Source organism: Crotalus tigris, unplaced genomic scaffold, assembly GCF_016545835.1.
Source record: "Crotalus tigris isolate CLP2741 ecotype Arizona unplaced genomic scaffold, ASM1654583v1 scf7180000018806.1695572, whole genome shotgun sequence".
Classification (NCBI taxonomy): Eukaryota; Metazoa; Chordata; class Lepidosauria; order Squamata; family Viperidae; genus Crotalus; species Crotalus tigris.
This window is the reverse complement of record NW_024097205.1, coordinates 355,297-378,988: the sequence shown is the minus strand read 5'-3', so window position 1 is coordinate 378,988 and position 23,692 is coordinate 355,297. Positions and strand designations below refer to the sequence as shown.

Genomic DNA, 23,692 nt, shown 5'->3' with positions numbered 1-23,692 from the left:
CACCATAGCTTTGCGCAGTGGCAGTATCATAGCCAATGAGGTTTATCCGAGGCGTGATTATTGCTAATTGGCCTACTATAGAAGAATGGACGCTTAAAGTGTCAAACTTAGCAGAAATAGCTAAGATTTCTGCTTGTTTGAAGGATTATTCACAAGAAAGATACATTTCGGTTTGGAGAAAATGGATAGATTATATTCAGAATAAATATGGAACTAAAAAGTTCCATTTATTTTATGAATAAATTTTAGAGTATTATTAATGTTATTATTATTATTATCATTAATAGTTTAGTATAGTGGAAATTTTATGATATTGTGTTGTTTAGATATTAGAATTTTAATTTGTTTATATGATTAAGTTTGTTCTTAAATTGTTTACTTTGTGTTAAAAGAGAGTTAAAGCGCATTATATTTGTTTATCTATATAGTTAGTTAATGTTAGTTAGATTATGATTATTACATTTATTACCCTGTATTCAGCTCTGGGAAGTGGGGTAGGGGGGGTAGGTTTGGGATATATTTTGTAATTTTTTTGTAAAACTTTTCAATAAAAAAAAAGAAAAAGAAAATATGCACCATAAATCAGGACTGTGGACTCTGTCCTAAGTATTGCAGCAGATATCAGAGACCTCAGCATTATTTATGCCAAGCATGGCAACAACACTGTTAATGGCCAAAAATAAATCTGGAATGGAATGGATTGACACCCCACAGATATCCCTAGTCACTGGATTTAAATGTTGGGAGTTTTTTTGGGGGGGGTGGGTGAGATACTAATCCTGCCTACACCTCAGTTAAGTACATTTAAGGGGCATAGCCAAACATCTCTGTACTTTAATACATATTAATGCTCAAAGTACAAATGTTGGCTAAGACATTGGATGAGGGACAGGAAAAGGTGTGAGTTCTGCCTCTGACTGCAATTTTTCCCCTTCTCCACATTTTAGCCATTTTTTCATATTGAACATGAGCATCTCTAGAGTAGTACTTTAAATGTTCCCATAACACACAAGTCTGGTAAAAAAAAACTCCTAATAATGGGAATGTTCAAAAGTTGTTCAGAAAATCGTATTTCTAACAAACATTAGCGGCCAGCCAGTGATATTCTACAGACTCCTGAAGGTTTTGTGGATCAGGCTTTGTTTCTTCGCTCTTCTAGAGTAGTAAGGGCTAGAAGAATACTTTTAACTCTGTAATATAGGTTAGGATAATTATCAGTTGTGTGATATATTTCAGGATTCTGGGACACATTTAACTATAATTAGCTATAAAAAGCCAATCCTATTAAGGATTTTTATATAACTCTTTTACCAGAGAAAAGTATAGCAAACTGTGTAGGTTTCTTAAAGACAGGAATAGATTTTAAACATGTATTGCACTGACAATGGCCAAAAATAAATCTGGAATTGAATGACATGTAGATTTTTAGAGAAAGCAGAAGCAAACCGGGTTGTTAGTTACCATCTAGATCAGGGCTTTTCAACCTTTTCACCCATTGTACCACTTTTAGGATATGGCAACATCCAAGTACCACCAGTTGCCTAGCAAGGTGTCAAAAACTTAATGATCAAAAAAAAAAAAAAAGGAAAAAGTGATAAGGTACGGGTAGTTCTCGATTTACAACAGTTCGATTAGTGACTGTTGGAAGTTACAATGGCACTGAAAAAAGTGGCCCCCCAAGCCACAGCCGAGCAAGACACCTGCCTGCCCACCCGATGGTGCTCTTCCTCCTGTCCAAGGTTTTCATTGCTGTGAGCATTTCTGTTGAGGATTGGCAGCGGGGATGGGGTGGAAGGGCGTTTTTGTTTTTATTCCCCCCACCCGTCTGCTGGGTGGTTGCAGCAGGTTTTGGTCACTTCACATGACCCTGGGACACTGTGACCATCATAAATATGAATCAGTCGCCAAGCATCTGAATGTAAATCACAAGACCCTGGAGATGCTGCAACATTCCAGCTGATCGGTGCTTCTTCTGGGCTCAGCAGAAGTGTCAGGATCAGTGCTGCTTTCCAGCTGATTGGTGCTTCTTCAGGGCTCAGCAGAAGCACCAGGATCAGCGCCGAGCTCCAGCTGGAGCCTGGTGGGGATCCTGGCGCTTCCACTGAGCCCTGACAGCCCGGAAAAAGTGCCAATCAGCTGGAAAGTGGCACTGATCCTGGCGCTTCCGCTGAGCCCAGACAGCCCTGCAGCTCCAGTCATCTCTCGCTTAGGCTGGTGTGGTGCTGCCACCTGTTCAGCTCATTTCCCTCCCCCGCTATCACTTTTCTAGGATGGTCGCATACCACCTGCCAGGTGCCAATGTACCACAGGTGGTACCCGTACCACTGATTGAAAAGCTCTGATCTAGATAATGTTTGGATACTGGTTTGTTTGAGGAAAAAGTTATGCATACAAATTTCAGAGCAAGCATACAAATAAAGCAATATTCTGCAGTCTTAATTTACTTTTTAAAATTGTAATTTATATATTAAAAAACCAAAAAGTGTAAGAAAATGGAAAAAGTAAAAATAGAAAAGAAAGGAAAAAGAATATGAAGGAGTGTCTTCTGATATTCTTCACTGCAGTTACGAGTATAAATATATATTTGACTCCTCTTTAAAGTTACACCATATTGTTCTGCCTTCTATAATCTATCCTACAGAATCATCATGTTACAAGTTCATTTTTTGTCATTTTTAGACAAAAATCCGTAACAGGCTTCCAGTCAGCAATAAATGTAGATGCCTTTTCTGCCAACTTTACCAATCATTCCTTCATAATGTTGTTGTTAATTGCGAAGTCGTGTCTGACCCATCGCGACCCCATGGACAACGTTCCTCCAGGCCTTCCTGTCCTCAACCATCTTCTGGAGTCCATTAAGCTCACACCTACTGCTTCAGTGACTCCATCCAGACACCTCATTCTCTGTCATCCCCTTCTTCTATTTCCCTCAATCTTTTCCAGCATTAGGCTCTTCTCCAGTGAGTCCTTCCTTCTCATTAGGGGGCCAAAGTATTTGAGTTTCAACTTCAGGATCTGGCCTTCTAAAGGGCAGTCGGGGTTGATCTCTTCTAGGACTGACTGGTTTGAACGCCTTGCAGTCCAAGGGACTTGCCGGAGTCTTCTCCAGCACCATAGTTCAAAGGCCTCAATTCTTTGGTACTCAGCCTTTCTTATGGTCCAACTTTCACAGCCATACATTGCAACTGGGAAAGCCATGGCCTTGACTATATGCACTTTTGTTGGCAGGGTGATGTCTCTGCTTTTTAGTATGCTGTCTAGATTTGCCATAGCTTTCCTCCCCAGGAGCAAGCGTCTTTTAATTTCTTGGCTGCAGTCCCCAACTGCGGTGATCTTGGAGCTCAAGAAAATAAAATCTGTCACTACCTCCATTTTCCCCCATCTATTTGCCACAAACTGAGAGGGCCGGATGTCATGATTTTGGTTTTCTTAATGTTGAGTTTCAAGCCAACTTTTCCTTCATAATGCATAGTGTCAAATCTTTCTGCCTCTCTGCATATAGAAATTTTACTTCTTGTTCTGCCTTCAGGTGCTTTGGAGAATAGGTTGACCCCCTCTTCTTTGTGGCAGCCCCTTAAATAGCACTATCATGTCACCCCTGGTCCTTCTTTTCATTAAACTAGACATATCCAATTCCAGCAATCATTCTTCATATTTTTAGTCTCCAGCCCCCAATCATCTTTGTTGCTCTTCTCTGAACTCTTTCTAGACTCTAGAGTCTCAACATTTTTTTAAATTGTGGTGTCCAAAACTGGACGCATTATTCCAAGTATGGTATTATTATAAAGTGGTACTAATGCTTCATGTGATCTTTATTCTTTCCCTCTGTTAATGCAACCTAGGACTGCATTGGCTTTTGGCTGCTGCCACATACTGCTAGTTCACATTGAACTGATTGTCCACTAGGACTCCAAGATTCATCTCGCAGTTACTACCTTTGAGCCAGGTATCACCTATTTGGTTTCTCTTGCCTAAATGTAGAATCTTATTTTTCTCATCATTGAATTTCATTTTGTTAGATAGGGGCCTGTGTTTCTAAATATAATTTCTGTTTCTATCTTTCTAAATGTAATTTTAAATCTGGTAAATCCAATCCTCCTTTTTCCTTTGCATCTTGTAACATTATATTTATTTCTTGTTTTTTTCTCCCTTGTCATATAAATTTAGATGTATCTTTTTGCCTTTTTGTTTGCAGTCCTACACATTCTAAATGCAGTGGATCCAAAATGTTAGTATTCCTTGCTTTCATAAACATATTTATTAGGGTGTAACAGGGACTGAAGTAATTATAGCTGAAACATATCCCTTTTGAGAAAGCTGATTTGTGTGAAGGATGATAACCTCTTTGCTGGATCTTGTCCATAATGCTTTGCATCTCAGTCAGTGCTCTGTGTATTCTGGCCCCATCTTCTACTGGCTGCCATTTATATTTCTTAAAAGACTTTGGATGAGCTGGGATTCTTTGAAAGGTATCAGGAAACCCAGTGAAATCTTACATCCCCAAAACCCCAAACTGCTTCTGCATTTTACTGTAGTAGTGGGATCTGCACACACACAAAAAAATCATAAAGTCATAATTGCTTGCAAAAAAAAAGTCTGAAATGGATAGGCCATGCTGTTTTTCAAATGGTAGATCTCTGTAGATTATATGCATGAGCAGATTAGTACTTTTGTTTGTGGAGGAGGTGTGGATATGTAGATTTTGTCCATTCATAGCCAGCAGATGATTCATACTAATGTGCTGGCAGCATTCCTTTGTTTTTAGTAAAAAAAGATTGTATAAGGTGTTTATATGAGTTGGAATTCCACTATTGGCTTAACCATGGCATAGCTTGATTTATTCAGTGCCTTTCTTTTGTCTATTCCATTCACACTATAAGAATCCTTTTGGGTGGGATGAATGCTTCTGGCCCTAGAGTCCCTAATTTGATACTTGCAGACTTCCCCATTAGTGCCCTCCAGGCATCTTGCCTGACTTTACATCTTTTATTTTATTTTTATTTTTCAAAAACCTTATTAAGCAAAAAAAAATGAAGTTGGTGTACTGCAAAGCAAAATATCTCCAACAAAAATAACTCTGGGCCTCAAATGCAGCAAAAGTCACTTGTTAAGATGGGAGAGTATATATATCAAACAAACCAATAAATAAATAAAATGACTTCATAAGTTGAAGTCGTTTTTCTAACAACTTTTCACTTTCCAGAAAAAGGGAAAAGGTAAGCAGGAATAGTTGAGAGAGGATAACAGGTAGTGTTCTAATTAATTAGATGCTTTGTAATACTGAGAGATGAACAATGCCTAAATTTGATAAATAACCCTGCTTACAGAGTTTAATGCTACTATGTTGTGAATGATAAGTTGCCCAGCAGCCATTTTGCAAGAACTGTCTGTTCTCAAATTTCCCAAAGTGTTGACTGAACCAAAAAGGTCAGCGACTCTTGCTCCAGGCCAGTATTACTAGCCTCATCCAGCAAACTATATTTCCACTTCTCTTCAAAATATCCCTAGAGGATGCTAAAACTGAGGGTTGCTGGGAAGAATATCAATATATTTGTGCATTGTAGGCTCTCAAAAATAATAGGTAAGCAACCCCATATCTTGTGTAGTGCAACTTTAACAGCCACTGAGAACACAAATGAAGTTATTTTTCAATTAAATTAGACTTTACTATTCTAATCTCATTGGAATGAGAGAAGTTATTTTTAGTAAATAACATCATCTTATTAAGTGGCAACCAAAGGCAGCACAAATTCTAAAAAGTGGAGAGATTAAGCTTGTTTATCAACTCAGCTTGGATGACCATGGCAAGGTAGGCTCTAGAATCTCCATGAGGCATTGTTACTTGGTTGCATACACTGGTCAAGGCATTCTGGAACCAAGGGGATCAAAGGAATTGGCACTGACTGACCTACCGACTTACCTACCTACCTACCCATCCATCCATCTATTTTTATCAAGCCTTTATTACTTTATAAATAGCCAAGATTGGTGAAAATACATAATGTTCATTCTTCCTCTTTTTCCCCACAATAACAATTATTTGAGATGGGCTATGCTGAGTAAGAGTGACTGGCCCAAAGTTACCCAGCTGATTTTCTTGCCTAATGTGGGACTAGAACTTGCTCTCTGCTGGTTTCTAGGGCAGCATCTTAAGAATTAGTTTGAAATAAGATTAAAAGGTAAGATGAATCAGCCACAATTAATATACGTTTTGTTAAGCTAGTAATCTTGAGTTGGGTGACAAACCTACTTATGTCCATTGTCACACACTGGCAGTATTTATACAGCATGTTTACCCATGGTTAGCAACTAGAATTTACTCAACTCAGTAAATTTGCCCTATGCAATCAGTATGGTGAAGTTGTGATATGTTAGACTAGGAGAGTGGAGATCGAGATTTTGGTCGACTCTTAACCCTGGAAGCTTATTTAATAGCTTTAGACCAGTTTTAATTATTTCATAATAGATAATTCCCTGGGTAGAATTTCTGAGAGTTAATATCCATACACCTTAAAGTTGCTAAGATGGAAAAACATTAAACTACATTGATAAGGCTGCCCAAACTATTTGACCCTAGGTGGCATAAAACAACAGCAAATGAACAATAAAAAAAACCCCACACTATTTCATATTAAAACATATGCAAAATATAAATGCAAAATTTAAAAATAGACTCTCAGCTCTGCCTACTTCACAGGCTTCTTATTTAAGGATTAGTAAGAAAAGGAGTAATGATACGTTGCCCTGATGTTCTTGAATGCCTGAATGAAATTGGGCTTCCTTGACCTTCTAAATTAAATCATAATAAAATATAAACATGAAATAACTCCCCTGCCAATACTAAAGTATGGTTGACAGAATACAAGTGGTTCAATGTATTGTACGAACACAGCCACCTAGCATTCTTTGAACTGCAGATGGGGCTCACACACACATACTCCAAATCCATCTTTTCTTGTTGGTAGCAACTCATACCAATGAAGTTAAAGCCCCAAAACTTGCTTGCTGCTTCTTAAATTATGATGGCTGGCTAGTGCAATGCAGGTCCATATGCAGCCACTTGGGGAGAAGGCCAGGGCTTCCAAAGATTTCTTCCTCTTCTCATTCATCTCTAAACTGATCATTTGTAGGAGCAATGTAAGAGAAGTCAGGGAATTATGCAATGAGACTGTTGAGTGCCCATCCCTGCCTTAAATCACTATAACTTAAATCTAGACCAGGCTATTTTCCTTTTCCTGCTTATGTTATTGTATTCTAACAAGTATTACCTTTTTTCTGGCATAGTGCCTAGAAGAATTGACTTGGCTGTATTTTCTATGTAATTAAAATAGTTATAATCTTGTTCCTGTTCTCTTGATGCCCTCAGATCCCTCAAGAAAGGCTGTAAACTTTATACATGTGAGCTGCAACTAAAAACTGGGCTGATCTAATTTAATTTTGGTTTCTTGCGGCACCTTTTCACAAGGGTAGATGCAAAGATATATATTCTGTAGGATGTGTTAAGACCATGCAACCTTTGTGGAGTATGTATACACTTTATGTACTCAAGCAACTTATAATGAGAGTTCTATAAAACTGGGGTATTGGCCCAGAGAAAACAGTGAAGGGTGAAAACTATTATGATACATTGAAACTAAAATGGGGGAAACCCAGTTTCAAATCATTACTCACTACCAAGGTCACTGGGCAATCTTGTAACATCTCTCAATGAATCTATTTCACAAATTTGTTTCAGGAATAAAAAGGGATGAGAAGTCCTATGTACCACCATAACCTTATTGGAGGGTTTCCTTAAATCTAATCATGTTTTAAGAACCTAGTTGTGAGTATTTTCAAGAGTGTATTTTGCCAATTCAGTTTTAAGGCTTGACTCAACTTGTGGGTTTCAGAATTGTCACCATATCTTTTAAAAAATGGTTTAAAGCTGCTGTTTCTCTTTTAACTGAAAAAGTGGGTAGAAACAGTTTAAAGAATGGCTGGTTAAAAAATCTTAGTCCCTTCTCTTTCTTTCAATATCAGTTCTTTATCCTTTTTCTACTTCTTACAGGTTTGAAGATCTTTCTAAATAAGAAAATATGTTGATGCATTTCTAGAATAATCATTGATTCAAGGAATCTGAGATCTGGGATGCAATTGGATAATATGATTATATTTGTCTTATTATAGTTTGGTAGATTTTATAAATCATATGAATAAGCCCTCTCAAAATCTCCAAACTTGTCATTATGAAATATAGTGAATAGTGTCTTTTGCTCAGGAAAATAGAAAAATAGGAGTATTAATTCTTCAGTAGGTTTAACACATCTATGTTATGCTAAATTTATCTCCTCTGGCCTCTCTCCAAAAAGGATCAAAAACTATGCTTCTGTTCATCTTGTGATGTGATTGCCATTCCTCCATGTTTTGTTATTTGTTTTAAAAAAATTGCCCCATCTTCCCCCAACGGTTGTCCTTTTTGTGGTATGAATGCATATTTTAATAAGTATTTTAAATTTGAAGTATTGTCTTTTTAATAGACACTTCTCTTTCATTAACTTATTTTTTTTCTCTCTAGTGGAAAGGGAAAATGTGCAGAAAAGGACTTTTACCCGATGGATTAATTTACATTTGGAAAAGGTAAGAAAGCTATATAAATATTGGTACATTATTCTCTTCTCTGAAAAGTGAGGTCTGTAAACAGGAGAACAGGTGAAACCTTAGGTAATTTATTTAGTACCTTAGTCACCTTTGGTGAATCTAGAAAGCTAATCAAGGACAGACCCTGCTAGTACTTGAATAGGGAACTGTTGGCTAGACAGGTCTAGAACAACTTGTTGTGGCCATTTCACCACGGCCACCTCACCATGGCCAATTGACACAGCCAACTCAACATGGCCAACTCGCCATGGGATAACTTATCATGGTCAATATGCTTCGGAACAACTCCCGCAAGACAAGAGTTACACTAATATCAAAGAAATGATGGAATAGAATCATTAAAGAAAGTATGCCAAAGGAAGGACAAAATGAAATGTGAAGAGCAAAAATTTAAATATTTTTTAATTATTTTGAATAATTAAATTGAATTGTTGACTTTCCCTGCAGTGAGTTGTCCCTCAACGAGTTGGCCATGGTGAGTTGTCCCATTCTGGACTAGACTTAGAAGTTAAAAAATATCAGAAGAAGACAATGGTAAATCACTACCGTAATGTTGCTAAGAAAATTCATAAATACTGTCCCAAAGAATCAAGTTTAATTTGCTTCTGTTCTTAAAAAATGCCAAAGACACTTTTTTTAAATTTTTTATTTTTAAAACCAACAAAACAAAACAAAACACACATACACACACAGTGTATACTCCTCCCTTTTTTTTTAACAGCAATTTTGTAATGGTAATCTTCTATTATTTACATTTCCCCCCCCCCCTTATTCTTCTTTAGAATATTTGTCCTTGTTGCCCCGTTGTTTCTTATTTACATTTTTCTTCCTTCATACTATACTTCATACTAAGAATAATACATATTATTATTACTATATATTATTATACACACATTTTCCACTTTTGACCTTCCCACATTTATTCTCTATTATTTCTAGTCTCCAATCAGTCATACCACTTGTTCCATATTAGACAGTACTCTGTGACCAAAGACACTTTTAAATACAATGAAGACACAAAGCTGATGGCCTCTCAGCGCATTTGAGATATTTACTTAAGAGCAGTATTTTTCAAAGTTGGACTTCAACTCCTAGAATTCCCAGCTAGGAATAAGTAAAAGCTTATTTATAAAGGCAAAATAATGGGTCCATTATAGATGGGCTCCAGAGATCTTTTTTTCTTCCATTCAATTATGTCTGATTCTCAGAGACTTCCTCACAGATGGCAGTAAAGAAATACAAACAACTATTTGTATCCTATATTGATTGTTTGTATTTTTGCAACCCAAATATGATAGTCCTAAAAAATCATAGAATTTTTTCACATCAGTAATTGCTAATGATTCAAATCCATTGAAATTGCTAAATAAAATCTGTGGACAATAAGCAAACATTTTTTTCTGTTACAGGATATACTGTAATTTTTTGATAAGCCTCTGTGTGAAGTTTCTTTTTTCCAAAGATGCCTCCCCGCTGAACAATTTCAAAATGCCCTAATTAAACTCAAATATTTCCTAAACATTGCCAGTTTTACTCTCAGAGGTTTTGTTTGACACAGTTTTTTTCTTCCGGATGGGGACTGACTGATTTGATTGATATAGAGCAGGGGTGTCAAACTGCCAGCCTCTGAGCTGGTTTCATCATACCAAAGCCACGCCTACCCCATTACCGGCAATGCAAAAAGAGTCACAATACGTCACGACATATCACGTGATGTGGCGAGTTTGACACCCATGATATAGAGGGATGCACGCTCCAAAGCTATTATTAAACTATTTCCCTTTCCCCCCACAGTGTAGCCCTCCTCTGGAAGTTAAAGATTTGCTGCTTGATATTAAAGATGGCAAAATTCTGATGGCATTACTGGAAGTGCTGTCTGGACAAAATCTGGTATGTATAATATATACTGTAGGACTGAATTTATGATAAAATAAAACTTGGTAGATTTCTGTTTTCTAAAAGGATCTGAAATGTTTCCTAAGCCAGATAGGTACAACCAGAATGGATCCTGGGTTTCGTGCAATTAATGTAACTGCAGCAACATAGTAAGTGTTAGAAAGTGTGTATTGTCAACCCTATCCTATCCATGTTTTCTTCCAAGTGGGTACACTTAAGATCATATGTGAGTGAATCTGACCTAACCAAAAGGAAGTGTAGCAAAGTTGGGGTGAGAATGGGGCCAGCTGAGAGGAGGAGACTGATCGCCATTGTTTTAGGCAAGTTGCTGTCACCAGAGACTGACTGCCATCATTCTAGGCAAGTTACCATCACCAGAAGCTGATTAACATCATTGTGGGCAAGTTGTTGTCATTAGAGATTGATTATCATCTTCCCTGTAAGTTCTTATTGCCTGAGATCAACCACCATCCCAAGTGAGTCACCATTGAGAGAGAGCAACCATTACTGGCCCATGTGCGTGGCTGCTGATTGTGACTGAATACCACCATGTTACATGCCCTGTTAGGCAGAGGCGCCAAAATGAGAGACATCTTTGGGCTGGTGGCCACTTGGAGGGGAGGTCGGGAGGGCCCAGACTTAAGTGGTCTTTACAGGGGTGGCGCTACACATGGGGGCTCATCCGGGATGTCCTGTCCGGCCTTTCCCTTTGGAGGAGGGAGCAGGTGGTCTCACGTAGGGATATGAGCCAGGTGAGCAAAATGGACCCCACCATCATTACTAAGTGGTGTGAGGACCAGAATAGTTAGGTAAAGTCGAGTGTAGTAATTGATGTCCCTGGTGATGTTTGGCCAGAAGAGTGAATTCTACAGACATTGAGGACTCTTGTCCTGGACCAGAGGGTATATGTGGTGGACATAAGGGTGGATCGGGACACTGCCCGCTTTTATGTTCTGTTGGAGTGGAAGACAAAGTGTTCCAGAGTGCTTTCAGCTTGAGAGCCTTCAATAGACTGAGGATATTAGGGCAGGGGTGATATTCCAGCTATTTGGGTCACGTTCTTGGCTAAAACATTGAACCAGAAAAGGGAGACACATGCTTTGTTTACCAGAGGCAGAGTTTGTACAGGGTAGGGGAAGTCTGACCTCCATACAAAACTTGACTGGCAGTTATTGCGTGGTGGCTGGGTATAAGAAACTACGTATTTTCTCAGGGATGCAATCAGTACCAGAGGGTACTGAATATGAAACCTGAATGGAGCAGGCAGTATAAGCAGTCGAAGAGTGAGATATACTAGATGCGCAAGAAAAGCAGAGAGTCAGAGAAAGCTTAAAGGGCCCTGCTGCAAAAACTATCAGAAGTCTAACATTGAGCCAAGGGCATTTTACTATGCACGACTACCTCTCTCTATTGCATGATGAATTTGGGTCTGCTGAAACATGTTTCACTTTGAGGATATGTATCAAAAGAGAGGTGAAAGGCTGTCTGAGTATATAAGACGATTGAACAAATTATTATATCAGGTTGTAGAAATCGGGGGGGGGGGCTGGATCCAACTGAAGTGGAGCAAGCCCAGATGGAGCAACTTTCCTGGGGTACTTTAGCCTTGGATCCAGTCTGGAATCAAATAAAGACCGAAGCCAAAGGGAATATCTGGGGGTATCATGATCTCATAAGGAGAGTTAGGGTGACGGAGGTGGTAGAGGAGGCCAAAGAGATCACAGCTGATTTATCATCAGAATGGCCCCCAGGCACGAGAGTGAGGAAGGGTGAAGAGGATGATGATCAGCTGACAATTATGCAAGCTCAGATATCGAACTTAACTAAGATGATGGCCTCATGGATGGCAATGGGTTGTCTGCCTCCAAATGGAGGTTGTCCGGGCCAACCAGTGGGGGGATGGGCCCTTCTACCTCAGCCGATAATTTGGCAAGGTCAGTGATTTGTTACAACTGTGGGAGTGTAGGACATTATAGGTGTCCTTGTACAAAACCATATAGAAGATCAGGGAATTCAGTTCAGTTGGGAAACTATCGAGGGCCCCAGCGAGGGAGTCAACTGGGTGCCCGGTAATATCAGCTAGCTCCAATCAAAGGGGTGTCCAAGGGCAGGTTCGGTGCCAGCTCTTGGGAGTGGGCTTCCCCTAAAGTCCCCATTGGTTATAGGGGTGATGGGAGCATCGTCCTTAGCAAGGGACCCCCATATCATAGAACCCTCTGAAGTCAGGGCCCCAGCAACATTTTGGGGGGGACTCAAGTACAGACTGTTGAACCAGATGCTGTGCCTCTCACTGCCAAAATTCCTAAACAGCTGGTGGGCCCCTCCCTGATGGTGTCAGTACAAGTGGAGTGTATTTATATGAGGGCCCTCTTGGATTTGGGTGCACAAGTGACATTATTATATGGGGATTTTTATGATAGGCACCTGACGCATATACTCATACAGGAGTGAGGCGATTTGAAGATTTGGGGTATTGGAACTGAGAAGTTCCCATATTATGGGTACCTGCCCATCCAGTTAACATTTGGGCCCTCTATTGCTGGGTATACAGAGACTTTTGATACCTTGGCCATTGTGTGCACTTGACCCCCAGGAGCTAGTCAGGGCTTATTGATTGTGGGAATAAATACCAATTTAGTTAGGCATTTGCTCACCCCACTTGTCCCAATAGGGAATAACTCGGCCATAGGGGATGTGCACCCCACACTGCAGACAGTATATTGACACTTGGTGCGGAAGCAACAGGCCTTGGTGGGGGCGGTGTGATTGTGGAAATTAGATCGAACAAAGAGGATATTACAAACAGGGGAGGTGGCATGTTTGCGGGCCTCGGTTAGATTAGACTGGGAACAGCCAGGCCCTTACCTCATCCTTAAATCTGATCCAAGAAGGCAGAATACCAGAGTGGAAGTAATTCTCGAGGTGGTCTGTACAAAGGCTCTATGGCAGGCCAGAGGGCAGATTTCAGTTGGAGTGCCCTGTTAGGCAGCGGGCGCCAACATGAGAGTGTAAGTTCTTATTGCCTGAGATCAACCACCATCATCCCAAGTGAGTCACCGTTGAGAGAAAGCGACCATCACCGCCCCATGTGCGTGGCTGCCAATCATGACTGAATACCACCGTGTTACATGCCTTGTTAGGCAGAGGCGCCAACATGAGAGACCTCTTTGGGCTGGTGGTTACTTGGAGGGGAGGTCGGGAGGGCCCAGACTTAAGTGTTCCCTATGGGGGTGATGCTACAGAAGCATTTAATATTTAATTTTAGTAAATTGATTTAAATATTTACTTCTTAACTTGGGAGTTCAATTTTAGAGGGTATAAGACTGGGAAAGCTGCTTTTTCATAAGGGCAAGCAACCTTTTTGTCATTAGGGATCCCCGTTTTCCTCCTATTGCTTTTAATAGGAAAGGCAATCGGGATCCTGTACTTCTTTTATTAACTTAAACATTTGTATGCCACCATTCAAAACATACTTCCCAGGGTGGACTATAGTGACATCACTGTGGTGAGTTGATGGCACAGTGGTTAGAATGCAGTACTGCAGGCAAACTCTGCCCACAGCCTGGAGTTTGATCCTGACCAGCTCAAGGTTGATTCAGCCTTCCATCCTTCTGAGGTCGGTAAAATGAGGAGCAAGATTGTTGGGGGCCATATGCTGACATACTGTAAACCGCTTAGAGAGAGCTGTAAAGCACTGTGCAGCAGTATATAAATCTAAGTGCTATTGCTATTGCTAAGTGCTATTTTCTTCAGAAGCAACTGTGGGGGAAGAGATTACAAAAGTAATGTTATGCTGATTTTATGCAAGCTTTACTCCTTTTGGCATGTGTGTGTCATAACACTTCCTGCACATACAAAAAGAGTATAGGTTGTGGCATTGTGGCACAATACTGTTTTTATCATTCTGATGTAAGTTCTAAAAGGTATGGATGCTTTTGCTTTTTACTTTTCTGAGGGAAAGGAGCAGAATTTTTGAAAATGTTAATAGCTTAAATGTTCAGTCTGTTGGAGAGCTTTGAGAGGTAGGAGGAGATGAGGCTACATGTATACCTGTAGAAGTGTTTGATTATTTTATGCCTATTGACTACATAAATTCTGTATATTATGGAACTATGAACCACCATTGTATAAATTATTTCTTATTTCAGTACAATGTAAATTGTATATGCGTTTTGACCTCAAGTTTCTTTTTTGAGGTCTTTGCATTCTTGTATATGGGCACATATTGTTCTAAAGCAATGGTGTGCAATTTCTCTTCTCTTAAGAGCCACATTAGACTAGTTCTGAGTCCATAATCCAAAAATAAGCTGAACTAAAATCCTATGTTAGAGGTGCAGTATACACAAAGATATGTATAAATACACACAATAAAGTGAAGCCAGCTAGGTGACCTTGGACCAGTCACTTTCTCACCCAGAAAGGAGGCAATGACAAACCACTTCTGACAAACCTTGGCAAGAAAACTGCAGGGACTTGTCCAAACAGTCTTCAAGAATTGGAAATAATTGAATGGAAAAAATAGATATAGATATAAATATTATACATAAAAGAGAAGGATATAAAAACATACAAGAAAACAAAAGGTAATGTGCAGATAGTTTTTCTTACTGAACTTTGAACATATTTTATTAACACAGTGTAAAACACTAGCAGAACTATAAACAGTAAATCAATATTGAAAACTATAGATGAAATAAAAATAGGATTCTATGGAAAAAGAAACCTAAATCTTGGATGTTACGATTGTATATAACATTGTTATCCAAGAATGGTTTCCAATTAGAATCAAATTATGCATTCAATTTCTCTTCTTCTCCTTCTCCTTCTCCTTCTCCTTCCTCTTCCTCTTCCTCTTCGTCTTCCTCTTCCTCTTCCTCTTCTTCTTCTCCTTCTCCTTCTCCTTCTCCTTCTTCTTCTTCCTCCTCCTCCTCCTCCTCCTCCTCCTCCTCCTACTACTACTACTACTACTACTACTACTACTACTACTATTTAGGAAGTTATTCTTGGCATCAAAACAATAATGTTATTAGTTATTCTTCCAAAGAAAGAATTACAGAGCTTTTCCAAAATAAGTATTTAAATCTTTGCAGTCATTATCATATACAGTATTAGTAAAGTTTGAAGGAAAATATTGTTGGTGATATTTTATACAAATATCTCACGTTGAGATATAGAATGACAACTTCAAAATATGTTCTTTTGTACTATAAATAATTTCCCAGTATTCAGGGCTTTATAACATTGATATCACATAATGACAAAAAGAACCCAATCTGTTTGTTATATTTCCAGCATCTCTTAGAGAAAGAATTACTCATTTTGGCCATCCAGGTTGGAGTAATATACCAATAATAAATTAAAATACTGCTTTAAAACTTTGTAAGGCATTCAGTACCTCAAACCCTTTGTAAGATTTAAAGGGGGGGGGGTTGTGCTCACAAGCCAAATTATTGATAAGTTTCTAAAATTTAAAAGGCAGGGACTGATATGAATACATAATAGCATGAAGAACTGTTAGACTTATTTTCAATCCATTCTGATTTTCTTTTAGCTTCACGAGTACAAGTCTTCAACCCATCGTATTTTTCAGCTGAACAATATTGCAAAAGCCCTTAAGTTTTTGGAGGACAGAAATGTAAGTAATTTATGTGATGGTGATTTATTCTGTTAACAAAAAATATGCTAAACATATGTGCTAAATAATTATGTCTTAATGCCAGATCTACATACCATAGGCATTAAAGTCTATTTGCTTACAAAGAATAGACATTAAAATCTACTTTGGTTGCAAAGAATAGATATTAAAATCTACTTTAGATTACTTCTGAAATGTTGTAAAGGCTTCAGTTGGATTAAATGATTAGAAGAATGCAAGAAATACTTTTAATTGGCAGGCTCTGAACAATTTAAATTGCTTTGATTGAACTCCTTGATTTTTAAAAGTATTTTCAATTTTGTTAAGGATTATACTTTTCTAATAAAGAATAGTCAGAGTTCTAAAATAGTCCAGTAGCTGAAAATCTGAAACAGCTTTCTTCCATATGTATTGAATTTCCATTTCCATAATCTTCAGCCAATGTGTGGTCACTCTTGCTTGAACAGTGCCAAAGCTGAAGTTCCAAATTATCGAAGGATGTAAAATTAGAGAAGATCTTCAGAATATTATGACCTCTTAATTTCCAAGATTGAAATCTAGAAAATGTGGCTTGGGAACTGTGGACTCACAATTTCGAGAAAAGCTATTCTACAGGGAATAAAGTGTATACTATATGCATGCAATATAAAATAACAGTACTCTTCATAAAACAAAAACTTATCTTCATATTATATAAACAATACTCTTTCTTAAGTTTTGGACAGGTATGCATTTTTTATATCTACAAGTAGTCCTTGACTTGAACCTGGAATTATGGTTGCAAGTCATTGCAGTCATAAGTTGAGACATTACAGACTGGATTTGAAATAATGATCATTTTTTATGATGGTTCTAAGCAAGCATGGAAGTCATTAAGTGAAGGCAGCAGTAATTAAGTGAATCCATTTCCCCCAAAGGCCATTATTTTTTTTGCCAGAAATCAGAAATGCCAGGAACTGGCAAAAATGTCACAAAACATGATCATGTAATCACAGGGTGCGGTAAACAGCTATAGAAGTGAGCTCGTAGCCAAGCACCTAAATATAATCATGTGACTAAGAGGTGGAGTGCAGCCACCATATCTCCAAAAACAGGCTGTAAGTAGCTCTGGGGAAGTCCATTATAACTTTGGTTGTTAAGCAACTGGTTGTAAGTCAAGGACATATCTATTTTGACTCAACAGAATAGTAGTTTGGATGCTGCATTTTGCCGAACCGCATTAGCCATTGATAAAAATAGACAGAAAAAAAGAACAGAATACATCATGTGTATTCTAAATAAATGTTTGTACCTTATGCTGTATCAAAAACAAATGTACTACATTGTATCATTTAGCTGTCCTTTCAAAGTTGCTACTACTGCTGTTCTTCTTAATTATTGCTTTATTCATTAGCTATTTGCAGAGTTGATAACAACCCTTTTTGTACACAGAGATGCCAATTTCCTTCTTAACTACTAGGTACCTATTTACTATCAAATGTAAAAATAAGCTATATGCTCTTTAAAGCCACCCAGAGGTTATAGCTTGGGCAGAAATGGACACCCCTCGGTTTGCCATGTGATATCATTGCTATGTGAGCTGCAGTTTTTCTTCAACGTGCATTCCAAGGTGTTAGTTATCAATTAAACCTCTCTATGGCACAGGGCCAGTTTATTTGTGGGTCCACCTCTCCCTGAAGGTATTTGTCCATTCCATCAGATCAGACCCAGGGAACACATTCTGGATCCTTTCCCTAGTGGAACTTAGCAAGCATGCCTTTTCCATAGCAGCCTTGCCTTGTGGAATACCATCTCCTTGAGATCCAGCAGTCTTCCACTATCTTAACCATTTGGTTAGCTATAAACAACTGATGTTTCCTTTCGTATTGGGATGTTACCGTGGGCACCCATAGATTGCATAGATGAATAGATGCAGATGATGGATTAGTTCCCTGGTTTTTCTTGATTTTTCTTCCAGGTTTGTGATTTTATTATTGTTGCTAGCCATACAGAGTTGTATTGCACAATGTGGGTAGCCATCTATTTTTTAAAAGAAATAAATAAATCCTTCAAGTGTATAATTACTTAATTGTGGATCTGGAAGGAGGCCATTGCCAGTCTTGGACAAATGAACTTTATCTCGGACAGAAAAAGTTTGATGAAGATGTTGAACTAACAAGTAAAATTACAAAAGGAACTTCAATAGTGTGGGGGTTATTGTCTTCCTGAATTATTTTTCTTATGCCATTGAATTCTGCATGTGCTGTTACATCACACTTCACGTATACATACTTATCTGGTTGCTAAGGGGTTTAATATGTCATAGTAAGGTGCTTCATCTTCAGTATGTAAGATGAAGCTGCTCTTAGACATAGTGAACTTTTTAAAGAACAGATGGAGTGACTTGATCTGTGTTTCCAGCCCTTCCTGAGGGTGCCTATAATATCTGTAAGTGACTGATAATGGGAGGATATTGAAGAGTAAAAATTATGATAATATAATCAGAGCAGCCTAATCTAAGGGGAGTTCTTGAATCTCCAAGAGCTGATTACAGTGGTCATACACAGGAAACGTCTCCCAGCATAATTTTCCATTCCCTAACTTGAAAATTTAATTTTCAAATTATCTTCATGATTTCATGGATATAGCTTAGGTGACTTTTAACTCCATTATAATTTATGTACTTTCAACATAGGGATAATAGTGATCCAATTCTGGTTGCAATGAAAGCCAATAAAAAAACTTTGCAACTTGCAAATTTTAATAGATGTTCTTCATTGTGGACCCATACCTAACCTCAATTTGACCCAGATTTCTGTGAATGAATTCTAAGTATTATTTAGAATTCATCCACAGAAATTTGGGTCAAATTGAGGTTAGGTATGGGTTAGGTATGCTAAGGCTTCAGAAATAGAAAGTTTTATGGTATAATCAATATTCTCTTTAGTGAAACTAATGGAAGAATCAGAGTCTGCTTGACTTCTTAAAGTATTGGTTTTCCGCAGGTTTTTCTTGAAGTAACAGTTTTGCTTGTGAGACAATATATATCCAACTCTATCTTAGTGACAGAACTGAATGCTTCTTTTGTCATTGATTGTGTTTTTCTATTTTCAGAAACCATATTTTGTTGGATTGTTATGTTTTGCATTTTGCATGAATTTAGAAATTGAAAAATTAGTGCTTGATTTCTCAGTTTGAGGCCCATGGATGCCAATATGCCTGCCAATGCCTTCCTTAGTATCTGATAAGTTTCCTACTTCAGTAGCCCCCAACCTTTTTGGCAGCAGGGACCAGTTTTGTGAAAGATAATTCTTCCATGGATTGTGTGTGTGTGGGGGGGGGAGAATGATTTCAGTTTTGCCTGCTTACTGACCACTCACCTCCAGCTGTGCGACCCGGTTTCAATCCCTGAACTGGGGGTTGGGAGCCCCTGCCCTACTTCATATTTTGTTAAGATTCAGGGTTTTTTAAAAAATTAAATACATTGTCAACTGCATATAGGGAAAATCAATACAAAATGTTCTATAGATGAGATTGGCCAAAATGTACAAAAATATGAATCCGGAATGTTGGAAATGTAAAAATAAGGAGGAAACATTCTATCACATGTGGTGGCTGTGCCCTAAAGCAAAGACCTATTGGGAACAGATAAGGAACTGGATACAGGAGATAACTAAGGTACAAATTGAACTCAAACCTGAACTATTTATTTTGGGTATAATAAATTGAAAGATGGAAAAACAACTCCAATACATCATTATACATATATTAACAGCAGCCCGCATAGTATATGCCCAGTGTTGGAAGGGTAAAAACATACCTACAAACGATATGATTATATACAAAATTCTAGAATGCGCGGAAATGAACAAACTTACGCTAGAATTAAAAGACAAGGAGGCAACATAATTTTATGAAATATGGAACAAATGTTATGATTGGTTAGAACAGAGAAAGAAAAAGATATGATTACTAATGTAAATAAATTGTAAATAATATATATGAGATGTATAACACAGTTCTGTTAAGGGGAAAAATCTATCTTTCATTTTTATTTTTGTTGTATAGTGAAAAAGGAATAAATAAAAATAAAAAAAATTAAATAAATATATGGGAAGCTTGTATGTTATGAAACAAAGCATCAGGATTAAACATCACTTTTATTCTTAGAATGTATTTAGGCCCGTAGAAAGCAAGGAAAAAGGGGAAATGGTAAGAAACTACAGACTAGTGCTTTTCTCTCTTTTTTTTTTTAAATTTGGTTATCAGATCTTGGGGTGGGGAAAGACAATGGTAAGCTGAAATGGTAGAGAGAGTGGTGAGGAACAACCTAACCTGCTTGCCTTCTGGTAAATTGATGGGTGTTGTGGCAGCCATTCTGTGGCAATGCCCATGCCATGCTCTTGGAGTTATAAATTTGCCCACTAGCCCAAAAACATGAATTAGTCTAATTGTCCTACTTTACTAACAATGGTTATACAACCTACAGCTCAGCACAATGAGTGAAGTCAGCCAGTGTCAAACAAGATGTATTTCAGACATTGCTTCATATGGCATCACTCCTAGTGAATATCTGAGCTCATCTGGGATTTTAAACAAAAATATTTCACCAACTTAAATATTTAACATGTAATCCACATGTCTGATCTCTAGGGCATTCTTCTGCAGCCTGGTGTACTCCAAATAAATTGGTTTGCAGTTCCCACAATCATCATGTTGACTGGAGCTGATGTGATCCAGGTTGAATGATAAAGGACAGTAGTGATGTCTTCTTAAGATTGTCCATTCTTCTTCTACTCCTCAGGAGGCAGTATATATGAATTCTTTAAGAGAAAGGCAGATAGGAAAACATTTTCAAATCCCCTTGGCAGTAAGGAAAGTTGCTGGTTTAAATATTAAACCACAAGAGATTGAAAGGGACTATCGTGATGTGCAGTTATGCGGAAACTGAAAGGGTCATGGGACAGTTCCAGTACTCTTACTATTATTTATGAAATGCTGAAGGCATCATACTGGAATTTAACCTTGTCACTGGGAGTAGCAGAAATTCCCTTGTTTCCGTTTTTGCCTGCAGGGAATGTTATTGGGAATAAGTAAGACATGCTCTTGTTTCTCTTGTGAGAACCCTGAATCTCAACCCTGAAGTCTTACTCTTGAGTAAATTGATCACACCCTAAAAAGCAGTGACAGTTTTAAAAGCCGTGAAGTAAAAATGAATGGAGAAAGCAGATGCCTCCAAGATAGCTGAAAGGGCTTTGAAGCTCCCGTTTGCATTAGTAACATGTTATGTTCACATTTTCAAACACCCACAAGCTCATATGGCGCTCACATTTATAATTATTCCTGTTCTATTCATGCAGTTTGCTGGAATACATTTATCAGAATAACCTAATAAATGTAACTTGAATAGAATAATGAATTTTGAAGCCTTATATAATCATAAAATGGTCCAAAATGGAAATACTCAACATAAACATTATTGCTTTGGTTTAAAAAATTCAGATACCTAAATAAAGGGCAAAGTAGTAATTGTGGTAATGCACAACAAAGACATATTTTAGTGCATCCTTTGGATCCTCTAGTTGATGTAGCTTGATATCATGTTGTTCTCTAGTGTTTGGCTGCATCATTGGCTGCAGTTGGTAATGGTGAGTTGGGAGGGAATTACAGGACAATAGTGTGTACTTTGGCATCCATTCAGTTTGACCAATATGGAGCAGGCTTCTGTCCAAATTCAACATCAGAAGATGTTTATCCATGTTTGTGCTTGAAATAATGAATGTAGCTACTGTACATTTTAATCACAGAATTTGTGTCAAAAGGGATAGGGAGTGAGATTTTAAACACCATGCTCTGGGCTGTTTTCATGAATTAAGATTGAAATTGATCTATATATAAATATAAATTGATCTATATATAAATATACAGTAAAAAAAAGTGAGAACATTGAAACATGAGATATTTAATGAAACCAATGAATTTGACATACTTCTAACCAGTAGAAAAGCAAATTGTCCAATAAATTGGCAAGCAGGATATTGGTTTTTCAATAATAATTTTATTAAAGATTATAATTACAAGAATAAAAACTAATACAATCTAAAATAAAATTTAGTAAAAATGAAGTAGAAGGTGCAGAAAAGAAATAAAAAAGGAAAAAAGAAAAATAGAAATAGAAAATTAAAAATAAATAAAAAGAAAAATATATAAAAAGTTACTTCCTACCTTCATCACAAGTATTAACAATTTTAATAACTTAACACCTTTTCTTAAATACAACAAATGATTTTTCCCATAGCCCATCTTTTATTTATAAGACATCATTTCAATATTAGTGTCATCAAAAGGCCATTAAGTGTTTTCAGAGATAACAACATATCTGTTTTATCCTTGACCAAATAAACCAACTTAAATTCCTTCTTTTTTACTTCCGTTATCTTAATTTTTAGTTCACTTAAATAATTTTTTGTAAAACCTGATTTCTTTTCATTTTTACTCTTCCATTTCACAAGATTCTTCAGAACTTTAACAAGCTTCTTTGGTAAATCCAATATAGGAAAATTATACAAGTCATTCTCTTACTTTATGGTTTGTATATCCATTTTAATTATTAACACAGCAGCCTGTTTCTTTTATATGTCCAGTGTAGCAACTTTTTCCATGTAATTCTTGTAGCCTGTAATTTATAAATCCATGTTCAACTCAGACTTAGTCTTTTCAAGTAGAACTTATTCCTCTTCCATAACTTTTAGACACAATTACTCCATAGAGGCAGATGTCTCTATTGACACTGTTAAGATTAACTTCTCATTCCATTGTTCAAAGATATCCTTCAATATGTCCAGTGTTAGAATATTTTGCTTCATTCTGTAATTGTAAGTTGAATTTATGTGCCCGTCTCCTTTAATTGTAATCTTCAGTTTGCTCTAGCTTCCTCTAGTGTTCAATTTAAAAAAAAAATTTTTTTTAAAGTCCACCAGAAGGAACTTTTATAAATTCAAAACTCTTATTTCAAATTTATATGGATCCCTGGCCCATTTATAACTTTCTAAAAATCAAAATTTTAATCACTATTGTTTTTGCTGTTTATTAAAAAATATTAAATTTGTTTAGTTTTAATTTTATTGAGTCTGTTATTAGTATTTTTATAATTGTCTGGTTTAGTACAGCTATCAAACGGGGCAGGTATGGACTCCAAAGGATAATCAAGACTGCAGAAAGAATAATTGCAAACCTGTCTGCTTTCCATAGAAGTCCTACATATTGCATAGGTCAGAAGGAGGGCTGAGACCTGCAGACTGCAGACTCCTCATATCCTGGACATAAACTGTTTTAACTCCTTCCCTCGGGAAAGTGCTACAGGACATTGCGTACCAGGACAACTAGATACAGGGAGAGTCTTTTGAACTGAATTGAATTGAATACTTTATTTGGCCACACAGAAGGAATTTGTCTCTGGTACAGAAACTCTCAGTGTACATGCAAAGCAACAGAATAATAATACTCATAATATCAATAAAAGGCAACCTATAAATAATACTACAG

General features: G+C 37.4%; 1 protein-coding gene and 1 non-coding gene across 3 annotated transcripts in view; both read left to right on the top strand.

Moving 5' to 3' along the window:
• Positions 1–23,692, top strand: part of CLMN (calmin) — a 98,443-nt gene that overhangs the window by 48,239 nt on the left and 26,512 nt on the right. Inside the window, exons 2-4 of one of the 2 annotated variants that reach the window (XM_039356201.1) lie at positions 8,555–8,616; positions 10,432–10,527; positions 16,085–16,168. In XM_039356201.1, coding sequence (XP_039212135.1) covers positions 8,555–8,616; positions 10,432–10,527; positions 16,085–16,168 — 242 coding nt within the window. Of the gene's footprint in view, positions 1–8,554; positions 8,617–10,431; positions 10,528–16,084; positions 16,169–18,371; positions 18,596–23,692 lie in introns of those variants that run through there. The other variant, XM_039356202.1, reaches the window with a different exon arrangement.
• Positions 7–156, top strand: LOC120313859. The gene has a single exon (XR_005558270.1). It is a non-coding gene; the product is annotated as a U4 spliceosomal RNA (small nuclear RNA).